General features: G+C 42.3%; 1 protein-coding gene across 6 annotated transcripts in view; it reads left to right on the forward strand.

Annotated features, from left to right (window-relative positions):
- gab1 (GRB2-associated binding protein 1) overlaps nucleotides 1-21485 on the forward strand; it is a 55520-nt gene extending 34035 nt beyond the window's left edge. For 4 of the 6 annotated variants that reach the window (XM_085409643.1, XM_085409649.1, XM_085409646.1 and 1 more), the window contains 11 exons: nucleotides 4524-4652; nucleotides 5083-5248; nucleotides 9998-10199; nucleotides 10914-11596; nucleotides 12870-12964; nucleotides 13055-13355; nucleotides 15490-15573; nucleotides 18785-18878; nucleotides 19412-19538; nucleotides 20972-21100; nucleotides 21196-21485. In XM_085409643.1, the coding sequence (XP_085265769.1) occupies nucleotides 4524-4652; nucleotides 5083-5248; nucleotides 9998-10199; nucleotides 10914-11596; nucleotides 12870-12964; nucleotides 13055-13355; nucleotides 15490-15573; nucleotides 18785-18878; nucleotides 19412-19538; nucleotides 20972-21100; nucleotides 21196-21354 (2169 nt within the window). In that variant the 3' untranslated portion in view covers nucleotides 21355-21485. Of the gene's footprint in view, nucleotides 1-4523; nucleotides 4653-5082; nucleotides 5249-9997; nucleotides 10200-10913; nucleotides 11597-12869; nucleotides 12965-13054; nucleotides 13356-15489; nucleotides 15574-18784; nucleotides 18879-19411; nucleotides 19539-20363; nucleotides 20440-20971; nucleotides 21101-21195 lie in introns of all 6 variants that reach the window. The other 2 variants (XM_085409644.1, XM_085409645.1) reach the window with 2 other exon arrangements.
- Nucleotides 21486-21791: the final 306 nt, after the last annotated feature.

Below are 21791 nucleotides of genomic sequence, written 5' to 3' on the forward strand. Positions count from 1 at the left end.
ACAGTGCGAGTGTGTATAATTGTGCATAAGAAAAACTGTGTGAAATCCCACAGATGGAGGAGAGATGCTCTAGCTACCACACAGCTTGTCCTCCTAGAACCACTTCAGTCTGTGACCATGCTAATGTGGCAGTGCAGAAACACTGCGCACGGATTCATGGCAACACTGACTACTGCTTTTAACTGTGGCTGGCCCATAACACAGTATTGCATGTAGGTTTAAAACTGGCTTTTGTGTTTGCATCTGTTGTTACACTGTAAATACATAGTTTGAAATTATTATATTTTAACAATCTGTCCCAGGACTGAATCATCAATATTTTAACTGATATAATAACTCATTATTACATTTTCAGTACTTTTATTCTCTGGACAGGTGCTTTAACATATGTATTATCATTTATTATAATGAATGACTTCAAGTGTGTTTTTCAAACAGAAGGCACATTTTTGTTAATCAACAACATCTCATGCTGTTGTTGTGTATTCAGTTTGAGTCGTCATTGTGCAGGAATTGCAGATGTTGTCTGCTTGTGTGACATATTTGTCTCTTGTTATTATTATAATTTTTTTTTCATGACGTAAATGATCAGTCCTGTGTATATCTTCACCGGGAGGAGGCCCCAGGGCAGACCCAGGACACGCTGGAGAAATGATATCTCTCGGCTGGCCTGGGAACGCCCTGGTGTTCCCCTGGACAAGCTGGAGGAGGTGGCTGGGGAGAGGGAGGTCTGGGCTTCTCTGCTTGGGCTGCTGCCCCCACGACCCGGTCCTGAATACACGGAAGAAGATGGATGGATGGATGGATGGTGTATATTTTTAAAAAGAACTTTGCTCTGTGGCTGTGAAGCAGTTTTGTGGAGCAGGTTTCACTTGCCCGTGTCTTGAGTGTATACGACTTACTCAGTTGTCAACACTCTCTCCCTGGGCGGGCCTGGCCTCGCTGTAACCCAAGCTCTTGGTCCTTCTGTTCCCTGCAGGGTAACCTGACCCAGGATCGCTTTGTCATATGGAAGAGAGAGAGAGGTTCCTTCTCCACACCCACCATCTCGGTCAAACCAGCACGGGCACATGAGCCTTGTGTTTTTTGTTTGTGTTTTTTTTTTTCCCTTTCTTTTTTTTCACCACCCAAGCTTTTGTACTTTGATATTTGAAATGTGATATTTAAGTGGGCCTACCTCAAAGGATGTAGGTTTAATAGGTTTAAGCCTCAGTTCGGATTGTGTGGGTGTGTTTGTGATTATATAATGCAGGCCTTTTGAACTAGAGTGTGTGAAACATGGGCTGCATGCATGAGTGCACTATGCAAGTGTGTGATGTGAATGTTCTTTGTTAAACGTTTCAGTCTGATTCTTGTATATCTGTGTGCTTGTAATTGAAAATCCAAGAGCTCTGCAGGTCTGCTTGTTTGCTCATCCTGTTGGTGGAGGGAAAGGTCTGATGCTCTTCATGCCGTCTCAGTGTGGCGCTTGGCCCACTAACAAAGGACACCCTGTGGATGAAAAAACAAGGCCAGAGCATTGTTAATAGGGTCAAAATCTTATTCCAAAATAGCAACAACAAAGCTTTAGTTTGCATTCCTCACACTCTGCTGGTATGCTTCCTTATCTGTTTGATCTCAGTGGTGGTTGTTTGTCTACTAGATCTCGTGTGCCATTTTAAACTCACATGTCAAATATCGCTCAGAGGTTCTGTTGGGTTGGCCATTTCCATTTGGTGTTGCAAGACATTTGATAAATCTTTGAAAAAAAGAAAAGAAAATCCCTTTTTCCTCGGCCCCTGGCTTTAGCAGTAAAAGGAAGTGAAATATTTTTGGACAAATCCTCTGTCCTCTACAAAATCGCCTTTTCTGTCTTGGGCAATTCTCACTAATAATTTCACAGAGAGCTTATTTTGAGCTCTAAAACAAACATTCATTTCAGCTGCCATGACTCAACAAAAGCAAGAGAGCATGACTTCTTTGACTCAGCATTTATGTGTGTCTGTGTGTTTATTGAATGTTGAATGCAGTGACAAAGCAATCCTTCCTTTGGCTTTGTACACCCAAGTGGGCCCCTGACTCTTAGGCTACGTTCACACTGCAAGCAAAAGCGCATCAAATCTGACTTTTTTAAACTTTGCGACCCATATCCGATCATGGTGTGACAGTACGAACAGCACAAATTCGATATTTTCACATCTGACCTGGGTCACTTTTGTATGTGGTACTGAATCTGATACATATCTGATGTTTTAGAAAGCGACTGCTGTTTGAATGGTCATGTCGCATTAAATCCATCTTTTACGTCACTGAGACAAGACAGTTATCAGCGCCAGAGAAGCGCTCGAGAAGACATCGCGAAAGCTTCCTGGCGATCCAGTAAAACTGTTGGGAAGACAACGTTGGAGAAACGTGAACATTTTATTTGTACTGTATAATCTGCAGATTCTGACAGAAATCTGCAACTATCCTTTGAAGCACCGCTCCTCTCTAAAACAGCAATAAGGATAATTATTAGGCCATTTGTAAATAACAAAATAACTTTATACCTTAAAGCAAAATTGGGAAACGTTAAGTCAGAAACAAGTCTTTATATTAAGGGCCATCAGTCAAACCATACTGTCTGGTCTGGATCTAAGCTGAGCGCGTTGTGTGTGACGTCTTCTTTTGCGCATGCGGGCCGCTTTGAGGGTTCACACTAGAACGCGTTTGCTGTCACATTTTATTTGTAGTGTGAACATGTGAACAAGTTCAGAATCTGCAGTAAGAAGAAATATAAAGAAGTAAAACACAAAAGTTTAAAAAAATGGACGGCCCTGCTCCTGCAGCTCTCACCTGTTTGCACTGAAAGGATTCAGCCTCAGATGAGAGCCTTTAACCCGTGTTCTGATTATTATTATGGAACTTTTTTTGTCCAGTTACCCCAAATACTGTTGCTTATCCACCTGAACTTACTATTGGCTTTTCCCATAAGGTGCTCTCATGCATCTAAACCTGTTGTCTTGTTGTCTTGACAAGGGATCCTCTGATACTGGTATCTGATACTGATCCAAACATAGTTTTAAAATAATAAGCTGAAATCCTAATTTGCTAATTCCTCATGTTTGATGTAAACTGCTTACTCACTTAAAAGTAAAATGTAAATAAATAAAATATTTTTATTTTACTTTTTTTTTTCTCTTCACAAACACAAATTACGTGTGGAGCTGCCAAAGAGCCGGAGTGAAATATTATTTAACTGAGTTTAGGACAACATGCTAAGTTACTAAAATAAAAGCTTCGTAACAAACCAACATGTTGGGAGTGAAAGTGGGCGAGAGAGAAAGAAAGCATAGTCGTATTCTGATCTTTTCAGTCATGCCGCTTCACTTTGACGATACTTTGAAAATGTTTTTAATTAACTGCAAACATACAAATAAGAGCTGTCGGTGTACCAGGTGTGGAATACCTCCTAACTGCTGCTGCTATGCTTACCTTAGGTAATCTGATCCAGGCTTTTGGGGTCAGTTTCGGAGCAACACCCTGTATCCGTCCTAGTCTTAGTGATTCTGGTGTGAATGAGCACCCTTGGAGTTTGAATGCATGCTGTCATACTAAAGCACGGGTTAAACTTCCTGTGCCTGATAATGCTGTACTTTGCTCCACTTGGGTATGAATGGCACTGAGTTTTGTCATCGATGAGTGAACGTGAGGCTCCGAGTGGACAGGCGCGCGCACACACAAACAGAGAAAGTCCAGGATGAATGACCCAATCAAAATGTTTGCTGCCACAAGTGTAACAACTCTTGCACGTATTCCAAATATTACAGTTATTATGGCTCGAAGAATAATGTTATAAAAGGCAACCTAGCAGTGAATCACAGTAACTGTCACTTTAACATAGTGATGAAGCTGGCAGTCTTACATATCCTATATCTGAAGAGCTAATCATGATTACAGATGAACTGTACGTGGAATTAGTGGCACAAAGGAATGTTTTCATCACAATTTATTACTGATGCATTAGATTATGGTAAATAGCCTCCCATGGTCCCATTCCATTGTTTCATTAATGTCCTTAATATATTCAAGGATTATATTGCTAGATTGCTTGCTCAACCCTTTATTTACAGTGCTGAGCTCTCGTCTGCTTATGTCTCCCCCCCTCCCTGTGTCTGAGTTTGAACTCTTTTGTCTGCTATGTGATGTCTTTTTCTCACAGACAATAAATTGGATTTGAAAGAGAGGACCCAATTGCCCGTTTCTTATTATAGATTTGGTTGTTCACTGCAGCCAGGGTGCTAGACCAAACTATGTGGCTTTTGTTCTGGTTATCCCAGACACATATTTCTGGTTGCGGGCCTCTTCCCTCTGGCTCACTGTTCTTTTAGCAAGGGCAGTGCAGCTGGTGGAGAATGCACACAAAGACACAAGCTATGATAGGACACAGTGGCTAAACTGAAAAAAGTACAGCATTTGGCCAGCCTGTGGTCATCTGGGAATGGAGAAGCCATTGTGAGAACACACATGTAACCTTTGGCCTCATTTCTGTGCTCACCCTGCAGGCATGGAAGAAGCGGTGGTTTGTTCTTCGCAGCGGCCGTCTGACAGGCGACCCAGACGTGTTGGAGTACTACAAGAATGACCATGCCAAGAAGCCCATTCGTGTGATTGACCTCAACTTATGTGAACAGGTATGCTCCCCTTTTACTTCTGCCCTGTAGTTTTATTGCACAAGTTATATAAATTATTACCATCTTGAATAGATCCAGGTTTGCATGATGTCACTTTGATGTATTTGGATGAATATTTGCATAATATCCAAGATGAATTTAATTGTCCTTAAAAATCTGTGTAAAATAATGAAAATGCCCTGTACGTGACTGCGGTGTACAAATGTTTTAGCATAATAGTTTAAGTGCTGGGTTCTAGCGCTCCAAATTTCATTTGTTGCTTAGAGAGCAGTTACCTTTTAGATTATTTTTGCAAATTCTCTTAATTAAGAATGATCACTTTAATACATTTTCCCTTTTTTTTTCGTTTCTTTGGTTAGCTCTATTAGTGATCAGTCTTTCCTTGGCTGATGCCACATTAAGCTAAGCCGTGTCGGTTGCTCTCCCTCAGGTGGACGCCGGTCTGACCTTCAGCAAGAAAGATTTGGAGAACAGCTACATATTCGACATCAAAACCTTTGACCGCATCTTTTATCTGGTGGCTGACACCGAAGACGAGATGAATAAGTGGGTCCGCCACATCTGCGACATTTGTGGTTTTAACCCCACCGATGACGGTAATTACAATTAGCCACACATCACTCTGTTTGGGCACTATTGGCACTGATGTTTTGCTTCACTGTCGAGGTTACACAGTGATATTTATGTTTATATATACTTATATTCTGTGTCTTTCGAGTAGAAAGTTTACTTTGAACTGTTGATATTTGAAATAGGGTGATTTTGTTACATTTGTGGCACAGGCTGTGATTTATTTAAGAACATCAGTAGATCAGAAATAATTACCTGGTTATGTTTCACCATAATACACAAAATCTCGGTTTGCATGTTTGTGTGTTTCTTTTTCCACAAACTTCCCCTAGACCAGGGGTGTCAAACTCAAATACACAGTGGGCCAAAATTCAAAACTGGAACAGCGTCGCAGGCTAACGTTAATATTTATTGAAAAAAAAATCTTCCTCTAGATATAAGAATGAATCTTTTCTTATGGACTCAAACAAGTTTTGCTGAAAAACTGAATATGGAACAAGCAAAGCTTAATACTAAACAATATATATATTAGCTGTATAATACCAGTAGGCCAGCTCTAATAGTAATTTGGTATGGCTTCGCGGGCCAAATATAATTAGTCTGCGGGCCAAATCTGGCCCGCGGGCCAGAGTTTGACACCTATGCCCTAGACCATCAGGAATTGAGCCACCAAAAGTGGTGCACAGGCACATGTTAGGCTCTCTTATCTGCATCGGATATTTTCACATCATCATGTTGGTTTGCAGCCACCTAGCACCGGGCTAAAGCAACCCATTTTTAGCGTTAATGCACCTGCAACACCTTAGAAAAGCATCCTAATCTCATTATTACCACAGAATGCATAATGTAACTAGAAGTAGTAACTAGTAACTAGAAGCGTAGTAGCTGTGGACAGCAATGAATAATTTTTAGCATATGAACAACACCTGCCATCTCTCTCTCTTTTTTTTTTCTTTTCTTTTTTTCCTTTTCCTTAAGTGAGATTCAGTATATCATGGCAACAGCATGAACAGGCAAAACGATCCTATAGCATGGCCATGTAAGTTTCTCCAGGTAAGAACCGCAGCTTTAAGCGATCCAAGGATTCCCCTGTTAGAAGATGACTACAGGAAATCACTATTTGTCCACGCTGGTGTCTCTCAACAAAGCGCTTGGACATGGTGAAGATGCCATGGAGCATCAGGGGATTCTTTTTAGCCATGACACCAGTTTATCACCACAGCTGAGCAATACAGGATAAAAGTAGAGGATAAATGATTTACATTTGATGGGTCTCTTTTGGATATCACTGTTGTACCTCACAGATGTCAGGATCTTTCTTTCTGAAGGAACTAAGGGAACCAGTTAAATGTGTCAAGAGGTCTCTATTCAGCATAGTTCTCAGCCAAGGTCTAATGATCCATGTGTTGAACTTTGTGCAGTATTGAGGCTCACGTTACTCTTTTTTCCCCCCAGTACTGGATAATAAAAGCATTGTACGCCTGTCACTCTCACTGGCCTTCTTTCGTTCGTTTCCTCTTATCTGGTTTTAATTTCCTCTCCCTTGAACACTCCTCTTTTCCTCTCTTGTCGCTCTGTCTTTGAGACTAATTGTCTAAATGTCTTCTATAGTTTCTTGACCTCATCAGCGAAGCAATGAGCATTTTTAGTGTGGTGAGAACTGGCACAGACGTTGCACATGTTCACTGTTTCACATGCTACACTAGGGCTGGGCTATATCATACCGTTCACGGTAATACCGTGTAATTTTGGGCAACGATAGGAAAATGAAATATCGCGATAGAATATGGGTAAAACACGCATGCGCAGTGCCTATGTTTACATACGCACATGGCGGCGACGCAGAATGATAAGAGCGAAAGCGGATCGTTGAATGAAACGGATGAACCAGAATTGGTTTGCAAAAATGCTGCAACTTCAGTGGTGTGGAACTGGTTTGGCTTTCGTCCATCAGATACACAACAAAGCACTATTTTTGGTAGAGCATGCTAGCGGGCCGTCGTTATTACCCTGTTTTTTTGGAAAATAACACTTAAAATCAATCCTTTGATTTTTCTGAAAATCGACAGTGCCCCTTATAATCCCGTGTGCCTTATGTATGAATTCCGGTTGTGTTTACTGACCTCGAAACGATTTTATGTACACGGCGCTCGAAAATCTGTCAAATGTTTTAGTACGACTTTGCTAAACTACGAACCCGCACCGCTTGATGGATTGTCAGAGCATTACGGCTACCGTAGGCAGGAGTCTCGCGGACTGATACGTACTGTGCTTCAACATAATATTACCGTATTGTGTGTATAACCTCTGAATCCGAGATATATCTGATGTTTTAGAAAGCGACTGCTGTTTGAATGGTTATGTCGCATTAAATCCATCTTTTACGTCACTGACACAAGACAGACGCCAATTATCAACAAAGTTTTGTGGATGTTATGCTGAGGATATGTCGGCCAATTTCCACTAGAAATGCCTTTTGGTTAAACTGTCAGCAAGGAATTTGCACTGTTACATTTTTATATAACTTTAATGCGCATAAAAAAACAGCTGCTTGTTTAAGTGAAAATATATTGATGGGGTTTTTTGCACTAATAAAGTTGTGGAGATGTAAAGTATTTTGTCTAGTGTCAATTATATCGTCAGTTATATCGGTATCGCAAATTTTCAAATGTATATCCATCCATTCGCTTCCGCTTCTCCTTTTCAGGGTCGCGGGGGGCGCTGGAGCCTATCTCAACTTTGATAGGGCGAGAGGCGGGGTACACCCTGGACAGGTCGCCAGTCTTTTGCAGGGCCAACACACGGGGACAGACAACCATTTGCGCTCACATTCACTCGCACATTCACACCTAATGGCAATTTGGATTTTCCAGTTAACCTATCCCCACAATGTATATCGTGATAAATATTTTTGGTCATATCACCCTGCTCTATGCTACACAACTCTGATTCTTGTTGGAGACGAAGGTGCTTTTCAAACCTGGCAACTGAGTCACTGATACTCCTCCAAGGTCATTCTCTCCAAAGTGTGACTATGCCTCCAGCTCTGTTAAATAGCTAGTGTTGCAGGGTAACCATGATAACAACACTGATGGCACCTTTTCTGTAGATGTCAGAGCTGGCTTTGAAAACCCCGATGTACGAACTCATAGTAAGACGGTTAAAGGAGAGCCTGGGTGTAAAAACGGATATCTTTTGCAGATACCCTTCACTGCTCAGTACAAAAGAATGTCCCTGGCTCTCTGTTTTGTGCTTGCTTGCACTTCTCTGCATGTGAGACAGAACTCTCACTCCTCTGTCGCGTGTGGGTGTGGCCACAGTAGAGTGCTTCATAGCTGGGCAGGGAACATTAGTAGGGCTAGGGGAATGAAGGCTCTCAGAGCGAGTGTAGGAGGTATAGATTAGTACACGCAGAGGGGATTTTCCCTTTTCCTGTATGAATCAGCACTTAAAGCTTCAACAAACAAATGTAAAAAAAAAAGACAAGGACATAGCGGAGGAGATGAGAGGAGCAAATGATGCACGTAAAAGAGAGAAACTGACTTTTAAAAGAAGAGAACTCGGGGACCTTGCATGAGATAAAACCACATCAGTTATAGAAGAGTGTGGGAGGAGAGCTGTGAAAAAGGAGAAAAAAGTAGAGAAATGTGGAACGAAAACACATATACGCATCAGCTATCTTGGCTCTGAGTGCAGTAGAACAATCAGCTTGAGCAGCAGGTTTGTTTAGTAGCTCATCATGTGGGAAAGCAGAGAGACCTTTAAAAATGATGTCTGAGGAGTAGCTTGTTGGAAGGCAAAAAACAGAAAGTAGTCTGTCGACACAAAGCTTTTATTCGGGTGACATGTTATACATGAAATGATGTAGGCTAACGCAGAGTCGTGATATCGGTGACATCCATCTGCTTTAATTTGACATGAGTTGTTTGTGCCAGTGTTCCTGGCCTCATGCTGGGCAGCGTGCTGCATTTGGATTTATTTCCTGTGGGATTTCTCCCCAAGAAGGAAGTGAGGTAATTGTAGTAGCTTGTTGGGTCAGTCAGTAACAGTGTTTTAGCTGCAGGCTAACGACCTTAATTTGAGGTTTGGTTTGATATACACAGTAGAGGGACGCACATCTGTTCGTCAGAATGTGCGTATATACATCAGCTGCTCAAGTTCACACATACAGGCGCAAAGTTGACGTAGTGTCAGCGTGAATGGAAACAATTGAGCGTTACATTGGAATTGGGTTGCTAGGAAACAGCTTGGGTCCAAGTTTACTTTGCTAGAGTTGACATTGGCACATACAGTTTACTTTTTACTTTGTGCTTAATACCATCTCTGGCCTCTCTTTCATTTTCAGTGGGTTTCACAGGGCCACAGTAGGTGCAGCTCCTTGCTCTTCATCAGTGACTGCCAATGCATGTGGAGTCAAAGTTGAATAAACAGCTGGAAATGTAGCAGAAATGCTAATGTGCTCTGCTGGTGTTGCACTTAAAACTGTGAAGCAGGCATTTACTGACATCTGCTGAGCCACATGTGACAGGTCTTATTGGCATTATTTGTGGCTATTTTTTTAGTTGTGTGATCAGTGTAAGAAATTAATCTTAGTCATTCATTAAATTTTCCCTTTGCTGCTTAGACATTAATTCACTGGCAGTGGCCTGAAACCTCTGTGGTCAGTTATGGAGACAGCTTTACTGTATTTCATTCTTTAGTTCTGTGTACTACTCACTAAATAACATTAAGTTTTGACAGGAGTTATCCTCAGCTTTCATTTCTTTGTCCTCCAGATGCAGCAAAAGCTGCTCACCAGTCCGCCATGGGACTGGTGGTGGAAAACGCTCCACACCCAGGTCCAGGAGTGTTTACCAATGTGCCGGCCCCTTACCAGCCAGTCAGTGTGCGACACCTGGACTCACAGTCCAGTTCAGAGGAGCCCCAGGATTACCTGTGGCTTGCTAACTGTGAGAGCAAAAAGCCTGAACCCAGCAGGTGAGATCGTGTCCGAATATGCTTCTTTTATAGGTTCAAGTCTCCATATTCTCTATGTTGGAGTGTCGCATGGTGAGCTAAGCATTTTTCAGTGTGGTTTCCAAGCCATTTATTCTTTTTGTATACTTTCAACTGTACTGCCACTCCTGTCCTTGTCTCTGCCGTATGCTGTGTGTAGCTCAGTGGAGCATCACTCTCTCTTGGAGAGGGACCAGGAGTATTTGCTCCTGGAGGAGTGTGAGAGCAAGACTGTTCCTCCACAGGCTAGCCTGTGAGTGGCCAGCCAATCCAGCTGGAACTGCCTGCTTGTGTGGAGTGTTGCACACGCATAAAATACAGATCTCCAAACACTTGTGAATGTTGTAAATGTAAATGACGGTTATTAAATCTAGGTTGCATTTGTTTAGCAAAAGGCCTTCCTTCTAAACAGAAAAAGACGTGGGTGTTTTGCCTAACAGTGTAATAATTGTGTTATTTCCTGCATGGTTACAAACAGTTACCAAGAACCTCAGTCTTCCACTTTATCCACAAAAGCGTGCTGACATGGCAAGAGTTGGAAAAGTTTAATGATAAAAGCTGTCTGGATATGACTTAGTTACTAACATAGCCTTTGTATACTAGTGTTTTTGGCTTGGTGTGACTGTGTGATCTGCAAATCAACGTATTTTACTTTTTGTATTAATTATCTGGTGTTTATGTGTATTGTGTTATCAGAGCTCATGCTGAGTGCTCCAAGTCTACCTCTTCAGAGACAGACCTGAATGACAACCTTCCATCTCACCGCACGCCTACATCCTCCACTTCCTCGGCTAAACACACCTCACACAATGGCTTCTTCCCACCGCACCAGACTCCTGTGTCCGCCCCTTCCATCTATGACTCGCCTCCATCACGCGGTGCCTCCCTCTCAACTGACAGTGGCTTTTATCATCTTCCTCGCAGCTACTCCCAGGACACTGTGCTGCTCCCCAAGTCAGCCTCCTCCCCTCCGGCTCATCCAGACGGCGCGGATGCCTCTGACCTTTATGTCTTCAACACGCCGACACGGAAGCCCTCAGTAGAGACACAGATGCGCAACATTTCTATCAGTTACGACATCCCGCCCACACCCGGTGCAAACAGCACCTACCAAGTGCCCCGCACAGTATCGAACACAGGGGTAGGAGGCTCAGAAAGCGGGGGAGATGTAGTGCCCCCTCCCAGACCACCCAAGCCTTCCCTCAGTTCCAGCTCAGGACTCCCGCCGCCTCCTGCTGAGCGCTCACCTACAGACACCTATAGTGTGCCTCGATCAGCCTCAGAGACAGATGGAAACTACTGTGTGCCCACAAGCGCTGGGAGTAAGGCTTTACGCAGCAACACTATTGGCACTGTGGACTGTTCACGCCTCCGCAAAGGTTTGTATTGTAGAGGTTTATTTGTTTGTGGTGCCCTTTTCACTTTATTTTAATTTCAAAACCTATTCTCACCTTTACCTTTTCGACAATACGGCACATATATGTGGTAGGCAGGATATTCTATTATTTAATCTTATGAAGATTTGTTGCACCAAAATCTAACAAAAGCAGATAAAAATGTTCTGAGTTTCCTTTTTAATAACAGTTCTTTAATCCATGGCCAACATCCTTTTTACAGAGCCTTAAAATAGTCTGGCAAGAGAAGAGAAACTCATGGTGTCGATTCTTCTTGCTTCTCCCTCTTGTGGTGACAATCGGAATTGCAAAATAGGTCTTGCTTCATTTCTGTGAAGGTTCTCAGTCATCGAGGTCATCATAGTCAAAGTCCTTTGACTACGTCTTGCTTTATTGTTTTAGATGAGCAGTGGTTATTCCCCCAATAAATTTGGGGCATTTGTGAATTTTTTCCCTTTTATGCTTTGTGTCTTGGTGACAGAGCAGATTATTGTGCCTAGGGCAGGGCTGCACTGTTATGGAAAAAAACACATTTTTTAAATTCGAGCAAATATTATAATTTTCTATAATTTATTTACTTAAGAAACCTCATAAAAGAGATTTTTTTTTTTACACAGGATGTCCTTATTTAGAAAGAACTCCATGGAAAAACAAATAACTGAGTAACAAAAACAAGGTGAACGTGCTGTTCACCTACCACACCACGCCGGTCTCAGGAGCACCGGTCTTTGCTGGCCTGCAGCCTCTGCTGTGAGATGGCTTCGACACAGATTGAGCGAGTTGCAGCAAACTCGAGCAACTTGGGAGACTTGCATGGTAGCCACAGGGGGAGTGATGGAGAGCCAAAACAGTCTCATGTCTCCTTGTAATGTTCACCCCTCCTTTTTACTCTTCCCCGGAAGAGACTCTCATTTGTCTTCAAAGCTTTTTCTCGCGCTGTTGTGGTTCTTGTGGTCATAAGTGGAATGCATTAGCAACTGCATGAGTACCTGATGACAATAAAATAAAAAATACAGTAATTACATGCTGCAAAGTAGAGTGCTTACATGGTGCCTTTGAGCTTTGTCTCACAGACTAAATCTGCAAAGTCATGAAAACACTTAACACACAATAGAGGACAACTGTTATGTGGGAATTGTCCTGTAGCATAAATGGGCCTGAAAGAAGGCTAATAATGTACAGTGCACATCATTTGCTGCTCTCTGTGTAGAAGGGCTGTTTATAAACTGCATTGTAATCATGGTTTTGCTTTTTGTAGACTTTGGATCCCAGGACTGCTATGACATTCCTAGATCATTCCCTTCTGACAAAAGCTGCTCGTTTGACTTCAATGAAAGCTTCAACACCTATTTTGTGAGTATTTCAAGTGTAACTGCTGGATAATCGTTCTGTGGCTTTAGGGAGAAATGTGTATGTTAATCGGTTTTCCCTTGTCACCCTCAGAAAAGCAAAGGAATGATGCCAGTGGGTAGCCATTCTACAGAAGAGGTCGACCAAAACTACGTGCCTATGAGTGCCAACTCACCGTCACATCATCACTCGGGCAGTTTGCCAGAGCCAATGCACGAAACCAACTACGTCCCCATGACCCCAGGTACTATGGAGTTCTCATCCCTGGGAAAACAGGTTCCTCCACCTGCCCACATGGGATTTCGCTCAAGCCCGAAGACCCCTCCCCGCAGGCCGTTGCTTAGTGAGTGCCAGCCCCCACCTGTGGACCGAAATCTCAAACCCGATCGCAAAGGTGAGCAGACAGTAGGTGTGCTTGCATGCATAGCTGTGACTTCATAAGTGATGTGTGTGAGTGTGTGCGTGTGTGTGTGGAGTTCTTGCTTCAGGGGTGTGTGTGAGTTTGTTGCTGCTGTGAGCTTAGTTTAGTATGCTCAGCGTTCACTAATGCACCAACTGTACGTGCTTTGTCTCACACTCTGCTGCTATTCCCACAGTGGATGGCTCATGGTCATAAAGCCATCTGCACAAAATTTCATTCTCAGAGCGGTGTCATTTTTCATCCTGCTTTAGTTGTTGTCATAATTAATGTGGAAAAATGTTTCTCTCATTTTGTCTTCTTTGGTCTGTCTGGTGTATTAAATACCACCGTCTCCCTCTGCGCCCGTCCTTGACCAGCTTATTTCACCTCTTGATGAATTAGTTTATTTCCCTACATTTGATTACATCCAACACAGTTAGTTCCTTGCCAAAACCGCGTTTGCCTCCAGCTCCCGTGAGGCTCTGTTAGCCATTTCGGAGGGGTCTGCTGTCTGTGCCACGGAGTCATTGAGGCCTTAATTGGTCACCTCCATCCCGTTTGTTCCCAGCATCTGAATGGAGCCTTTTGATTGGGGACCTCATAGACTGAAAGAGAGTTGAAGAATGATGGGAAATAATCACAGAGGCACATCAAAAGCCGGTACTGTTACTGTCACTGTCGAAAACGGGGCAGTTTTCTGGAGTTTTACATTTCCAGATTGGGAATTCTCCCTTTCACGTGGCCCTTGAGTCAGTCAGCTCCAAGTTTGGCTTTGGTCATTGCTGAACTGCTGTGTCTAAATAAAAAAATCATATCAAGTAGCTGCTTTTCAAGCAACCGCTTTGAAGTGATTATTATTTCTCACACACACACACACACACACACAGACACACAGACGTGCACACACACACAGTCCTAATCCTCACTGCTAATAAAACTTGGTTTTACACTTTTGAATATCTTTGGCAGCAGACGAATAAAAATGCTAATTGTAAATGTTTGTAGTCTAGTTTGAGTTTTGTATTATTGCTTAAGCCCAAATCTTTTTGCTTTTTTTTTTGTTTTTTTTAAAGTATTGTTTTATCTCATTCACTTTTTATTTTTTTTAGCTAATATTAAAATTCTCATTAAAATATATTTATCCAGTGTTCAATCCCATTGCTCCTGGCATAAATTTACTCTACTTGGATTGCAGGTTTTAGATATTTGGATCTGTGCACAGCTGCTTCTTGTGTTAGAAAATGCCACATAGACATGAATAAGAATATAAACTCGTATTTTTTAACTGATATCCTTAAATGGTATTATATTAATGTTAGTGATGTTGCTTTTTAGGAGCATCATTATGTGCTGATTGTCTTTTGGACCTTAGCTTTTTAAAGTAGAGACCATTGGTGTATTCATTGTTATGCATGGGTAGGATGTCGCATCACCTTTAAACAGCTCTGTGATGTTTTTCATTTCTATATTTAAAATGAGCCATCCACTTCTTCCATTTTCTAGACTAATCTGAATCTCTGCAACCTCTGTTCATCTTCCGTGCACTTTTCTCTCCGCTTTGGATGTCTGAGCCGTATGTTGCAAACACTTTGACTAGTGTATTCAAAGCAAACGGCATCTTATTTCCACTATACGTGGATCCATTAAAATTAATTATCTTTGTCTGCAATCGCAGCGCATTTCTGACAGCACTGCAGAAAAATGTTGTGATCAGTGTGCAAAGGAGCAGTGCGTGTCGTCCTCAAGTTGCTCTGTTCTGCAGATTGGTCCGAGCTCTCGTCAACATGACATGATTTCTCAGTGTTCTCTCAGCGCTTATACACAGCTCGTCGTGCATGCACAGCTGTGATGTCAGTCTTTGTGTGGGAAGTCGTGGTGCATGGAGTGAGGTGCATGTTGGGCAGTATGGGTCTTCTGTTGTCATGACAATCATCCTCTTGAAGTGTGCTGTGCAAAAAAAAAAAAAAAAAAAAGGTAAATTGGTGTACGTGAGGTTGCAGTTTTGCTCTTCTTCATCAAAGTCTCGTCTCTTTCGCTTTGCATGGCAGAGCAGTTGTTACAGTAGGGCTGAACTGTTATGATCACCAAAAAGATGTTGTAATCAGCAAAGTCTTCTTTCACCAATCAGGTCACAGTCCTAAAATAATAAGAGCGGGTTTAGAGCGAACTGACTCTCAAACCGTAGGTGAATTCCCAAGTCGACGACGCAAGGGTAGGTACACCACACTGAACTGCTGTGCATCTGAATACTTTTCATTCTGTGACCTTTTCACACTCTACTTCATCTTGATTCTCTGCATGCTGTAAGTAAATGTACTGTGGGGATTTTTACAATTTTTGTTCTTCAGGGATGTGTGTGTGTGTGTGTGTGTGTGTGTGTGTGTGTGTGTGTGTGTGTGTGTGTGTGTGTGTGTGTGTGTGTGTGTGTGTGTGTGTGTTCGTGTTCTAAAAATATGAAGTGTCGGAGGTGTTGCATTAATCCAGTCTAATCATTTTAAATCCCAGCAGGGGATGGATGAGTGTGTACCTCACGCATGGTGGATTACACTTGTTACATCTTCGAAGCTCATTAAGAGTCATAACACGCCTTTCAAAATAAACCATTTCTACCATCTTAACCTAAATATTTCCTCACTTTCAATGTGATGTTTTTTTCTTCCGTGGAGCCAAATGACTCACTAACGTTTCTCTGCTCAAACATTTGTGTCTGTGTTTTTGTTTGCAGTTCAACACATTTTACTTTCATAGCACATTGGGATGTAACAGCCAGAACACACTTATTGTCAGAGAAGCATTCACACAGGGCTTTGGAAAAGAGTAGACTTCTCTTCAGGAGGAAATTGAACAACGATATTATCTAATAAAAGCGATATCGCTAGCTTCCGTACATACAGATGATGTTTGGGGAAAATCCCAAAGCTCTTGACCATCTGCAGTGAAGGGATCATGCAACTCTTTTGTACTGTGCAGGGCATTATGCACAGGTTTAGTGCACGTGTAACTTTGACTCTTCTTGCACAGTTTCTGTCCTGAAGTGTTGTCTTATAGGAGGACAGCATCTTACCGTTAGGGCATGAGGGGACTGATACAATCACCAAGTAATTCTGAGTCCATTTTAATGTCTATGGGAGGCTCAGGCTGGCTTCAGACAGCACTCCCTGTAAACACCGTCAAGACACCAAATGAGAAAAAAAAAAAATGAAGTTCATCTCATCAGAAGACTTCCAGAAACTCTGAGAACCAGTGCTATAGTGCAAGGTTGCCCACTACCATAATAAGACACTTTATATAGTTTTTTCCTCACGTTTCTCACCCACTGCCTGCTTAAAGCATTTAGTCCAGTCCCTTTATAAGAAGCTTTGGGAAATCATCCATCCCTGGCTAACATCTAAACAGAGTTGCACATTGGGCACTTATCACAATACAAGCAGCACATGGCTCATCGTTCTCAGGTTTACATCTGAAATATTCCAACACCGTTTCATAAAAGCAAAAAATAAGTTCTGGTTTGGTTAAGGATAGTTTTGAGTGCAATCACATGAAGAAATATGAATGAGATGTTAAATAACACTAACTTATATTTGTGTTATTGAGCATTTTACAATCAAACTTTTAATTTTTAACATTTTTAATTCTAATGTTGGTTTGATTAGATTTGAATATGGTTTTGTCATTTAAAAGTGCATTTTAATACACACACAGATCTCCAAAATATAAACATTTATGCTGCTCTTGACCTCTGTCAGTCTTTATGTACAGGGTGGGCCATTTATATGGATACACCGTAATAACATGGGAATGGTTGGTGATATTAAAGTCCTGTTTGTGGCACATTAGTATATGTGAGGGGGCAAACTCCTCAAGATGGGTGGTGACCATGGTGGCCAATTAGAAGTCGGCCATCTTGGATACAACTTTTGTTTTTTCAATAGGAAGAGGGCCATGTGACACATCAAACTTATTGGTAATGCCACAAGAAAAACAATGGTGTGCTTGGTTTCAACGTAACGTTATTCTTTAATGAGTTATTTACAAGTTTCTGACCACTTATAAAATGTGTTCAATGTGCTGTCCATTGTGTTGGATTGTCAATGCAACCCTCTTCTCCCACTCTTCACACACTGATAGCAACACAGCAGGAGAAATGCCAGCACAGGCATCCAGTATCTGTAATTTCAGGTGCTGCACATCTCGTATCTTCACACCATAGACAATTGCCTTCAGATGACCCCAAAGATAAAAGTCTAAGGGGGTCAGATCGAGAGACCTTGGGGGCCATTCAACTGGCCCACGACGACCAATCCACTTTCCAGGAAACTGCTCATCTAGGAATACTCGGCCCTGGCACCCATATTGTGGTGGTGCACATTCTTGCTGGAAAAACTCAGGGAACGTGCCAGCTTCAGTGCACAAAGAGGGAAACACATCATCATGTAGCAAATTCAAATATCCAGTGGCCTTGAGGTTTCCATTGATGAAGAATGGACCCACTATCGTTGTACCCCATATACCACACCAAACCATCACTTTTGTTGTCCAACAGTCTTGGAGGGATCCATCCAATGTGGGTTAGTGTCAGACCAATAGTGGTGGTTTTGTTTGTTAACTTCAGCATTCACATAAAAGTTTGCCTCATCACTGAACAAAATCTTCTGCATGAACTGAGGGTCCTGTTCCAATTTTTGTTTTGCCAATTCTGCAAATTCTGTGCGCCGATCTGGGTCATCCTCGTTGAGATGCTGCAGTAGCTGGAGTTTGTAAGGGTGCCATTTGTGAGTAGCTAATATCTGCCGAAGGGATGATCGGCTAGTGCCACTCTTCAGTGACATGCGGTGAGTGCTACGCTGTGGGCTCTTGCTGAATGAAGCTAGGACAGCCACTGATGTTTCTTCATTAGTGACAGTTTTCTTGCGTCCACATTTTGGCAAATCCAACACTGAACCAGTTTGCTAACTGTAGCATGGGAGATGGGTGGTCTCGTAGATGTCTTGCATTGAAATCTGCTGCATTGACCCGGTTACTGCGTTCACCAGATAACACAATTTCGATCCGCTCCTCACATGTTAACCTCTTCAACATGTCAATGGCTGCGAACAAAGAGAAACTTGTAAATAACTCATGAAAAAATAAAGTTACGTTGAAACCAAGCACACCATTGTTTTTCTTGTGACATTACCAATAAGTTTGATGTGTCACATGGCCCTCTTCCTATTGAAAAAAACAAAAGTTGTATCCAAGATGGCCGACTTCTAAATGGCCACCATGGTCACCACCCATCTTGAGGAGTTTGCCCCCTCACACAGGACTTTAATATCACCAACCATTCCCATTTTATTACGGTGTATCCATATAAATGGCCCACCCTGTACAGTTTAAGGATGCTTTTCGAGCAGTGGCTGACTGCTGTGTGTTCCTTCCTGCAGTAAAACCTGCTCCACTAGAGATCAAACCAGTGCCAGAATGGGATGAGCCAAGCACACCTGTACGCTCACCAGTGACACGGTCGTTCGCTCGAGAGTAAGTACCTAAGACGTTCCTCAGCTTTTCTATAGTTCAGTGTTTGGCTAACAAATAAGGGCATGTTCACACAGCTCTTTGCAGCAAGATCATTGTCCCAGAAGACACACCGTCCCTCGCTCCCTGTTAAGAACCTTAAACATACTGCATGTGTATAGCAGCTAATGTTAAGTCTGGATTGTCCTGTTTTTTTTACTCTCTGCCACAACATGCAGTGAAAGTATATTTTTCTTTTGGTGTGAACGTGCCCTTTTGTAATAGATCCAGTTAACTAAAGATGTAGGCACTAATACTTCATGCTTTACTGTAGTCACTCTGTGACCAAAGTAGCACTGCCCATAAAACAGGATTCTGTATTATACTGAAGGAAGTCTGTTGGCTTATCTGAGACGAGGTAATTTGTGTGCTTTCGTGCTGTAGGGACTCTTCTGGCTGCAGTGGGTTTGGGCTGTTATGTCTATATTATATTTTGTGCTCACCAGAGACTGCAATTTCTGGGAAGTCAGTGTGTAAACATTGTGAATGCTGCTTAGTCCTTCTAGGTTTCCAATGCCAACGAGACCCCCGTCAGTGCATAGCACGGCCTCCAGCACTGACTCCGAGGACTCTACTGAACCGAATTACGTAGCCATGAACCCTAATATGTCCACAGATGAAGCAGTATGTAACACACAACTATACTCTGATACAGAGATTACTTTTCTCCTTTCTTTTTCTATTCACAGATAATCAAAGCTGATAATCTGATAAATGTCTTCTTTTTTTTGTGGTGTCTGCAATCAGTTTCATCTCGTTTAAATTAAATCTGCAAACACACAAACACAGCAGAAGCTTTAGTTTAAGGCAGACAGTTTGGAGGATCATACACCATGCAACTTGCAATTTTGAGCTGTAATTGCTTACTGAAACTATTAAGAAATCCCATTTCCAGTGCTCTTCTCCCTAAGCCACACATTAGTGCGGACAAATTACTGGCTGCTGCAGATGGACTCCTCGCCACTTCAACCCGTTTCTTTGCAGTTCTGCTTTTGCCCTGCTGCTCTGCTTTCTTTATGCTCCTTCTTTCTCTTCATTTACTTTTCAGGTGTTGTCTTAAATCGGAATATTGGCTATTAAGAAATGAAGTTAACGTGTCTCATTTAAAATTGACTGCTCTTTCTGAAGAATGATACTATTATATGAGCTGACTTTTCTACCTACGGGGATACTTTCTCTTACACTTTGGGTAATCGATTCACAGTTTTCCTTTTTTTTCTCCTTTCTTTTTTTTGCTGTTAATTTTTTTTTTACTTTCTTCCAACGTTTGCTTTGCTATCGTCTGCTGACCTCCTGAACTTTTATCAGTCTTTTTTAATTCCTTGCTTTCTTCCTAGTTTCTCATTTCTCTACCATCGTCATCCTTATTCCTGCATTTTGTTCTTAACCACCTGCTGTTTTCTCCTCCTTTTTTCTTTCATCCTTTGCAACTTTCTTCTTACTGTGTAGAGAGGAGTCCTTCTACTGCACAGTCCCCATCACCCCTGTAAAGAGGGAGGTGGAGGAACTTGACACCATAGAGGAGGTGAGCAGGGTTGCCAGGTTAGACGTGCATAGCCCGCCCTGTCATTTTTGGGTGCTATTGTGAGATGAGAAAGTACGAAGACTTTGCTGTGCAAAAACCACCTACAAGCTGTGGCTTGAATATAAAGGTTGCAGTGAATTTTCAGACGTTATCTACCATCACTTTCCTTACAGTTAGAATTTCTTAGTTTTGTGTCACCATCCTAATTCGAATTAATCTCTCCATCGTACCTGTATTTCATAATTAACACTAATTACAGGCCCAAGTTGTTGTCACTATGCCTAAAGTAGAAATTTTCTTTGTTTTAAAGGTTTGAAACTATTATTAGTAATGGGACAAATTACGTGAAAAGATGGTCACTGATTGAATATGTTCATTCCTCTACAATTGCAGTAGAGGAACCCATTTGCATGAATATTTTAGACATTGTGACAACACATTGGTGCATTTGAGTATGAGCTGTGTTTCTCTGTGACTCTGCTATCAATTAAAAAATAAAATAAAAAATAAATCCCTTTTCTGACTTACGCAGATCACGAAGCTCGCTCCGCCCATGAATGCTGACGGTGGGAGTAGCCCTGTGGTAAAACCAAAGGGAGACAAGCAGGTAGAATACCTGGACTTGGATCTCGATTCCGGCAAGTCTACCCCACCTAGGAAGGTAGGAATTTACCAGCGCCCATACTCCAAACCACACGTTCTAAATTAGAGGAAATTTATGGCCAAACTTTTAAGACTGACCTCATCTCTCCTCAGATGAAAAGCAACGGAACTGGCATCACAGCATCAGACGAGCGTGTCGACTATGTAGTTGTGGACCAGCAACGAACACAGGCCCTTAAGAGCACCCGGGAGGCCTGGAGCGATGGCCGCCAATTGACAGAGACAGACACCCCTTCCAAAGGACCCAAGTGACCCTGTTGTCCCAACAACACAACCCCACCACCCAACCCACTCTAAACTACCAAAACGCCACAGCTTCCACACTAATGCTGGTTCTGGTTTTCGCTTTGGAACGATCCAGCTGTCTCGTTCCAACCTAACAAGATCCCTAGTGTGTAAGAGCCAGTGGAGCGTCATAGCCACTCAACGTTGTTTAGTTTACACTGCTGTCGGGCTTAAAGGAGCGCTGTGTGTACAGCTGTAGAAAGGGGCGTGGTCCAGGAATAAGCTGTATGCAGTTTGAGAGCATGAGGAAAGACTGGACTTGTTTGCAGGATTTGACCTGAGCAGACTCACCAACTTTGAACATTCACTGCCTTCTTTCTGGATTAGTTATGTCGTCGTTCACCTTTCAGCGGCCTGTGGGCTGATCCAGAGTTAACATTTCCTAAAAATTGTAATGCTGTTTG

Source organism: Rhamphochromis longiceps, linkage group LG6 (genome assembly GCF_057381845.1).
Source record: "Rhamphochromis longiceps isolate RC_006_pf linkage group LG6, R_longiceps_female_GT1.1, whole genome shotgun sequence".
NCBI lineage: Eukaryota > Metazoa > Chordata > Actinopteri > Cichliformes > Cichlidae > Rhamphochromis > Rhamphochromis longiceps.